The 8,009-nt window shown below is 43.1% G+C and overlaps 1 protein-coding gene across 1 annotated transcript; it reads left to right on the top strand.

The window, feature by feature from the left end:
* Window positions 1-1,681: 1,681 nt before the first annotated feature.
* Window positions 1,682-6,488, top strand: LOC124997924 (ectonucleotide pyrophosphatase/phosphodiesterase family member 7-like). Its single transcript, XM_047571977.1, has 6 exons — window positions 1,682-2,008; window positions 2,435-2,580; window positions 2,942-3,571; window positions 4,655-4,889; window positions 5,737-5,860; window positions 6,128-6,488. Exons 1-6 carry the CDS (start codon window positions 1,774-1,776, stop codon window positions 6,183-6,185), a joined length of 1,428 nt encoding a protein of 475 aa, XP_047427933.1. The 5' UTR covers window positions 1,682-1,773; the 3' UTR covers window positions 6,186-6,488.
* The last annotated feature ends 1,521 nt before the right edge of the window (window positions 6,489-8,009 follow it).

Genomic DNA, 8,009 nt, shown 5'->3' with positions numbered 1-8,009 from the left:
TGCAGCATTGAAGCAAATATAAGAAACTTTTTTTTCCCCCCAGCACTAACTGAGAAGCTTAGCTCTGCGTGTTTGTTTGAGCCTCTTTATGTTAAACTAAACAGGCAGCAAAAAAAAAAAAATCTTTTGGTGTTTGTCTTTTTATCTTGATCTCAAGGGATTAATTAAGAGTCAACAATATGTCGCTAAATAACTGCAATGTGTTTGCACGCCCCAACGTGTCGCATTCAAGGGCAGCACGACTCCAAAAGTGACAAACTCTTGATTATCTTGATTACTGCTGCTTTATGTGTGAAGAGGCGCTCCATACGTCGGCGCTCGGGCGGTGTTTGGTGTGCCTTTCTACATATTGATCTCCTTTTTGTGTTCATTTAATTGGCCGATCTTTATGTGAAGAACAGACTCCCGACGTTACAAACAGCCGATGAAATGACTCGGGGCTGTAGTGACAGAATGTGCAGCACGCACTTTTAAGTACTAATTGTTGACTCAAAGTCTGAATTCGATCCTGAGAAACACCAAGTTCTCAGTCTGCGTTTTGCTCCCATGCACTCTCTCTCTCTCTCTCTCTCTCTACGCCTCCTGTGTGGGGAAGGTGCACTGCAGTGGTTGCGTACCGGCAGCAGGGAGTGCTAAAAGCGAAAAAATAATAATAAATAACTCACTTTTCTTCTTCAAGAAAATGTGAGAATCCCTGTGGAAACCCTGCGCAGGACTGAGAGGGTCAGATAAAGTTTGCACGCCCCGCAAGTTCAGAGTGTGTGCGTTTGATAAAGTTCTCGCAGCGCAGATCTGAGCTTTCCACCGGTCTCAGCAGTCCAAAAAAACACTCCTCCGAATCTTGCTGACGGTGGACGACAAGCGGATAGAGTTAATATGAGGAAAAGCTAATGAATATGAATGAGGTAAATGAAAGCTGATGAATGTTATCCCTTATCTCCATAAAGATTAGACTATTCCCTTGAACCTCTGCCAAGGACACACACAATAAAGAACAAATTTGAAGAGTTAGCGCGTCTAGCAATTTGATGGACGTTGATAAGGTTGCATCACAATGCAGTGATATGCGGCGTCTGGATGAGACAGCCTTAAACACGGAGGAGGATGCGGTTCATTTTTAATGGTTTGTCCATCTTCATGGCCATCGCTGAAAAGATCAATATAGATTTTTAAAGATCTTTTAAACAATATCCCGGGGCTAACGTACACACAAGAGTCATTGAAGTGAACGTGTCTATTAGGGCCTTTTCTTCCCGAGGGACCACTGCTAGCTGAGGAGGAAATATATACCCTCATTCTCCTCTTCATTTTCCTGGTGTCAGATCAATCATGCACCATCCCAACTCAAGGTGAAACCCATCAAAGTGTCATTCCCCCATTGTCAGTGATTCAGAGGAAACTCCCGACGCACAGCCGCGCGGGCAGACAAACAGAAAGACAGCATCAACAAGGGAGTTAGGGGGGGGAAACAAACAACTACGACGACCGGGGAGATTAATCTGCTTTACTGCCAGTCCTCAAGAGCAAGGCAGGGGAGAAAATTCACCGTGAACACGACTCGCCGCCATAAAACGGGCCCATAAACAGCATCGGTCTGCATGCAGAAAACAGCTGAGATAAAGTGGGTCCAATCTGCAAGATAAGATAAGTTGGTGAAACTTTGCTCCGAAGCCGTTAGCTCCGGACGTTTCGGGGCGAAGTGACGAGAGGTGGATCTTTCGCGTAAATGAGAGCTTTCGCCCGCGGGGGCCGGTCAGTTGAGAAGCGATCGCCATGTTGTGGACAGCGAGCCTCTGCCTCCTGTGGGCCTCGTCCGTCCTCGGGGCCCCGGTGAACAAAGAGAAACAGAAGGTGCTGCTGATCTCCTTCGACGGCTTCCGGTGGGATTACGACCGCGACGTGGACACGCCGAACCTCGACAAAATGGCAGAGGATGGGGTGAAGGCCCTGTATGTCACGCCGCCGTACCTCACCATCACCAGTCCGACACACTTCACCCTCTTGACAGGTAAAGTGTTTCATTTTCTCCAACAGTGCTCCCACTTGGCAGGGGATCTGCATATCATGACGGAATAGGAAACCGCTCTGAGTTTACTTTGCAGGGATTGAAAAAAGCCACAGGAAAAAGGAATTAGTTGTAATTGAATGTCCCAGGGTCCAACAGCTTTTATAGCTGAGTAAGATGATTATGCTTGGATGACTGAGGGAAGAATTCTCTGCTCCCTTTCTTATTTTGACTCTCAAATCATCAGTGCCTGCTAAAAGAAATTTAACTTCCTTGAAATTAAATTCCTCTAATCTCCGAAGTTGGTCGTAAGACCTTGTCCAAAAGCGTCATGCCACTCAGCCCGTTAAGTTGATAGAATTTTTAATGAGAATGTGTCACGCTATGAATAATGAATGCAAGCAGACTGACAGTGACTCTCTCCTGTAGGCCGCTACATTGAGAATCACGGAGTGATCCACAACATGTGGTTCAACACAACCACCCAGGAGAAGAAGTCTTACTATCAGAGTCAGTTTGTGAATGAGTGGTGGGACAATGGCACTCTGCCTATCTGGATCACAGCACAGAGACAGGTCCGTGCAGCTCCATTTCCATCTTATCACTGTGAGACACTGTTTGGCTGTTTACAGCAATAGAAACCATTTCTCTTGACAAAACACCTCTGAAGCTTTGCTGAATGATTTCTGGCGGATCACCGCACTTAAATTGCAAATTATTTTGCAGGCATAGATGTCAACTGCATGCAAATGAGCAGCCGTAAGTCTGCCTGAAAAGGTTCAGCTTTGAGGAAATGAATCACAGTCCAGCAGCTACTCATTCGGTTCCCTTGTATGTTGACCCCACAGGATGAACGGATGAACCTTTTGCACACCGGTCAACGTGCGTACATATGTCTGATTTATATTAATGTGGCCTCTTTTCCCGTCCTTCCAGGGCCTAAAAGCTGGCTCTCTTCACTTCCCTGGCACGGCTTCCACTTACCAGGGAGAGGCTGCTATGACTCGAGAAGTGGAGCCGAGTCTCTACAACTACAAGAATGAGACCGCTTGGAGAGAGAACGTAGACAAGGTGATGAGCTGGTTCAGAGACCAGGACCTGGACTTTGTGTCCCTGTACTTCGGCGAGCCGGACGGCACGGGCCACAAGTACGGCCCGGACTCGCCGGAGCGCAGAGAGATGGTCAAACAGGTGGACCGGACGGTGGGCTACATCCGGAGCTCAGCCGAGTGGCACGGGCTGACCGACCGCCTGAACATGATCATCACGGCAGACCACGGCATGACCACGGTGTACCGGAACGGACTGGCGAAAGAAATCACCCTGTCCGAGATCCCGGGCTTCTCCTTCAAAGACGTGTCCTTTCACCTGGTGGACTACGGACCCTCTGGGATGCTGCTGCCCAAACCGGGCAAGCTGGACACGGTTTACAACGCCCTGAAGGGGGCTCACCCACACCTCCACGTATACAAGAAGGAAGAGATGCCGGAGCGCCTCCACTTCGCCAAAAGCAATCGCATTCTCCCCATCGTTTTATGGGCCGACACTGGATATGTCATCAACGGGGTGCGTTGAGATATTCAAATTTTGCGATCAGCCACGGCAAATCACATTTCCAAACATATCACTGATGTCTGTAACATAGAGACACGTGCAGCAGCTGTTTTACGTCTTACTCATTTACCCCTTGAAATCAATAGCTGTTGTAACTTATTAACAACTGTCAGCTGATTTTACGTGATTGCGATGCGCTATATTAGTCACAAGGAAATCAAACGACAAGCACTCACCCATAACCAGATAAACAACCCGTCACTGAGTTTAGTTTAGAAGTCTCTCCGCATCTTGACTGCGCAAGTGATTAAACTATTTCAAATGTGCTCATTGGAAAACTGTGAAACTGGGCTCTTTCCAGCCCGAAACAAGGAGTAAAACTCTAATCTTAGTACATTACAATTTTAATCAAGTGCATTTGCACATCCTTGGGATAATCCAGGCCTGGCTGATGACACGCAGTGCACTCAAATGCTTCATGAAGCTATTCGTGCCTCAAAATTCTAAATTGGCATTTTCATTTGGCTCCCCACTCACTCAGCCACTCCAGTGTGCAGCAACTTTACAGCTGAATGTGTTAGTCCGCACCGAGAACCAATCCTGACTTCGTTTAAAGAATGAATTACTAAGATCCTAAAATGTTGAATACGAGGAAAATAATCTTTCCCGTGAATTCGCTGAGGGACGGGGTTATCTGAAGTCTGACCGGCCACGAACACAGCAGCATTATCTAACTCTTTGTTCTCTCCTTTTATGTTTAGACTGATCCCGCAGAAGGGTAACCATGTCAAGACTGTTACATAATTTCTTAGATAACTGGGTATCCTACATAGTTCTAGGACATGATTTTGGTAGTAGACACAACGTATACATCTACAGTATCAAAGCAAATGTTCAAAATGGTCTCATTTTGGTCGCAAAGACAGAAAAGGCCTTCGTTCTCTTTCACTTGGCCAACACCTCCCTCTGCTGACTAAAAGGGAGCAGGGCAAGACGTGTAACACTTCAGCTTATTAAAATAGGCGCCTTTGAAAGTTCTAATTAAATCTAACAAACTGGGTCATGCGAGTTGTGTTCTCCATCCTGTCTCTGCAGTATTTCCCTGTTCAGTTCAACAAAGGAGAGCACGGCTTCGACAACGTGGAGATGGACATGAAGCCTTTCTTCAGGGCAGTGGGTCCGGTGTTTCGCAAGAACCTGGAGGTGGGCCCCTTTGAGACGGTGAACATCTACCCCTTGATGTGCCACATCCTGGGCATCCAGCCGGAGGTCAACGACGGCCACCTGAACAACACCGAACACATGCTGGTTACTAGCTTTAACACTAAGGGTGAGTTTACGCCGGACTAATGAGTCTGTCCCCGTGGCCCCTAAAGTGCTGCAACACCTGCTCCTTCATTACTGGGCCATTCATCAGTCATTTCTGACTTCCAAATCAGATGTTAGGTTACTGCAGGTTGAAACTCCTAAACTAAAAGTCAAGGTTAGTTTGGACAAATTAAAAAATATATATATGTCTAAAGATCTTAAGCCATACATCCAGTGTTTAAACCAACAAAGTAATGGTTGGCCTTCTCAGACTTTCTTAGCCTATTTGTCAAACTCAATGTTCCCTGGGTCCATGTGAAGACAAAAACATTAGTCACAAATATATATTCCTAACAGGTACAATGTGTTCCCAAAACAGCAGGGTGCAGTGAGTTTCTTTGGGACTATTTTCAGCGGCGGATGAATACACGTTCCCTGCTCTACTTAGTATTTCCGACTGAATGATGGTGAATATGGGGCTGAGTCTAAAGAAATGACATGATAATGAAAGAACGTGCCACCCAGTGTAGCAGTGTGTCTCCCTGATGTCTTTTTAATAGGATAACAGCGGAGCTCAGTGGCTCAGAGGACAAGATTCATCAGCTTTTGGACACTTGGAAGCAGAAATAAGAATCTATTTGATGTTGATTTTGGTCGGTTCAACAAAAATGGGTTCACTGAAAGTGAATCTCAACGGCAATAATCTGATGATACAGACGTGGCTCTTATAGCGCCACCCTGTGATCTATTGATATGATTTCACGTCTGTGTTTTGAAAATTCACATACTCTGCTGCTTCCCCAGAAAATCAAAAAATGTTTAAATAGTTGTTAAAGAGTTTTAATTTGCTCTGTTGTGTCTTGTCTCAGGTACTGGCGTCGATTACCTGCGTAATGTCTTCACCGGACTGGCTGCGGTAGCTGTGTTTCTTGCTATAGTTGCTGTAGCAATGGTTTCCCACAAAGTGTTGAAGAGCAGACGCACGAATAAAAGGTAATGGTGCAGTAATTAAAAGTTATTTCTGAAATGTAACTGTGCAATAACAGTGATATCTAAATGTAAACTACATTTTTCGATATTTATCCGAATTTATAATATGGCAATTGTATCTTTTTATTACTGTGCCTTTTAATAAGATTTCCGTGAAAACTAGCTATAGTGACTGCGGTATATATTGCACGTTTGTACAATTTGTATTATTAGTTTGTTTGTATTTGTTTCTCTTATTATTATCTTATTATCTGTGTTTTTGAGTTACAGATCAAGAAGTTTGAAATATATTCAAGAAACGGAAGAAAGAATGCAATCTGCTCTGTGATCATCAGACCAAAAATAAAAAACTGAGAACTAGCGTCCCGCGGACGGCACCTCAGGACTCCGTGTCAAAAAAAACTGCACTCCATGCTAAAGTAATTATTTATAGTTATCCATAGAGTATACAAATGCACAAAAGGCAAAACAGAATGAAATGTGTAGAGCAACTTAGCCGAGGAACATGTGTTTCTCTTTTCTTGAATGTTTGGACTGTGTGAATAAATAAGGTGTATGTGTATATTTTTCCTAAATATGCCATGATTTAAAGTTTGAATCAATAAAAAGTTTCATGTTGTGTCATAAGTTACTTCAAATTGGTTTTAATTACTTCATTTTAACTTCTATGTACCAAATCAAGAACAAATGTAGTATGTATATGCAAGCATATTTTAAATATCACATTAGATGTTATTATCTTACAATATCCACAAAGTGCTTCAATAAGAGTACGGTGGCTGCCAATGGACATTTTTCACACCCAGATTCTCTCTTTGCATACAGTGTCAAGTTACGCATGGAACCACTACACTTCCACTTAAGATTTTCAGAATGAAACTATGCTCGACTACGAATATTTTGTATTCCTGTTAATTAAAAAGTACACCATGCCACATTTGCCAGTTGTGGGACTGGCCAGCGATGAAACTTGTGAACTCAAAAATGTTTGTGCTTAACTGTGTGGCTACACACACAGCGCTTTTGTGATTTATTTTAAAGGGCAGGGACACAAATCATCTGATACACACTTATCAACTTAGAAATTCTTTCCAAAACGTGGCTTTTCTTTGGACAAATCTTGAAAATTAATCATAATAACCGATGTTCTTATTTATGACCGAAGAAAGAATGGTGTTTTTTAAGTATTTTATTATTTTTAGAAATAAATGTGTGATGCCCAAAATGGATGTGTATGTACTTAAACTTATTTACCAAAGCTGTGTGCATGAAATACATTGCAAACCTACACTGGATGGCCAAAAAAAAAAAAAGAAAAAAGGCACCACCTGGATTTAAGTAATGGATAATTACTGCGTAGGCAATTATCTTTCAGCAGGCGGCAAGTTATTTAACCCCAACTGATGCAATGAGTAGCTTCTCATTTCTTAAACAACCATGTTGAAAGACACATCCTGTGGTTGTGGAAAAGATGTGGAAAAGATGTGTTTTCGCAAAGGGTCAAATCATTGGCATGCATCAAGCAGAGAAAACATCTAAGGAGAGTGAAACAGAAACTACAAGAATTGGGCAAAGAACTGTCCAACGCATTATTAAAAACTGGAAGGATAGTGGAGAAACCCTAACTTTGAGAAAGATATGTGTTTGGAAAAATATCCTGATTGATTGTGAGCGGCGATCACTTAAACATTTGGTGAAATCAAACAGAAGAAAAACACTCAGGGATATGTTTTATAGTGAAAGTAAGAGTATTTCCACACCAAGTGAAGTCAAGGGAGGCTAATCAGTGAGTCTAACCGGAAAAAAAGGCTTCAGTTTGCTCGGGAGCATGAGGATTGAACTCTGGAGCAATGGAAGAATGTCCTGTGGTCTGATGAGTCCAGATTTACCCTGTTCCATAGTGATGGGGCATCAGGGTAAGAAGAGAGGCAGATGAAGTGATGCACCTGTATCTACTGTACAAGCCTCTGGGGGCAGTACTGACCCCTCCCTTGCTGACTTACTTTATTTATTTATGTATTTTACTTTATAGTGCTTATTCTACAGTTTTTTTTATATTTGCACTACTTTATCCAGTAGCCACCACCCATTTACATACACATAATGACAATAAATAATTCTTGAATCTTGACTTATGCTCAAAGTATGAAGT

Source organism: Mugil cephalus, chromosome 20 (genome assembly GCF_022458985.1).
Source record: "Mugil cephalus isolate CIBA_MC_2020 chromosome 20, CIBA_Mcephalus_1.1, whole genome shotgun sequence".
In the NCBI taxonomy this organism is placed as follows: domain Eukaryota; kingdom Metazoa; phylum Chordata; class Actinopteri; order Mugiliformes; family Mugilidae; genus Mugil; species Mugil cephalus.
This window is presented reverse-complemented; position numbering and strand designations above follow the sequence as displayed.

What these genes read in the sequence shown, in the direction of transcription:
- LOC124997924 (XM_047571977.1), top strand. Translation starts at nt 1,774, where the DNA reads ATGTTGTGGACAGCGAGCCTCTGCCTCCTGTGGGCCTCGTCCGTCCTC. An exon ending in ACACTTCACCCTCTTGACAG is followed by an intron (nt 2,009 to 2,434) that starts GTAAAGTGTTTC and finishes TCTCTCCTGTAG; the next exon opens with GCCGCTACATTGAGAATCAC. An exon ending in CTGGATATGTCATCAACGGG is followed by an intron (nt 3,572 to 4,654) that starts GTGCGTTGAGAT and finishes CTGTCTCTGCAG; the next exon opens with TATTTCCCTGTTCAGTTCAA.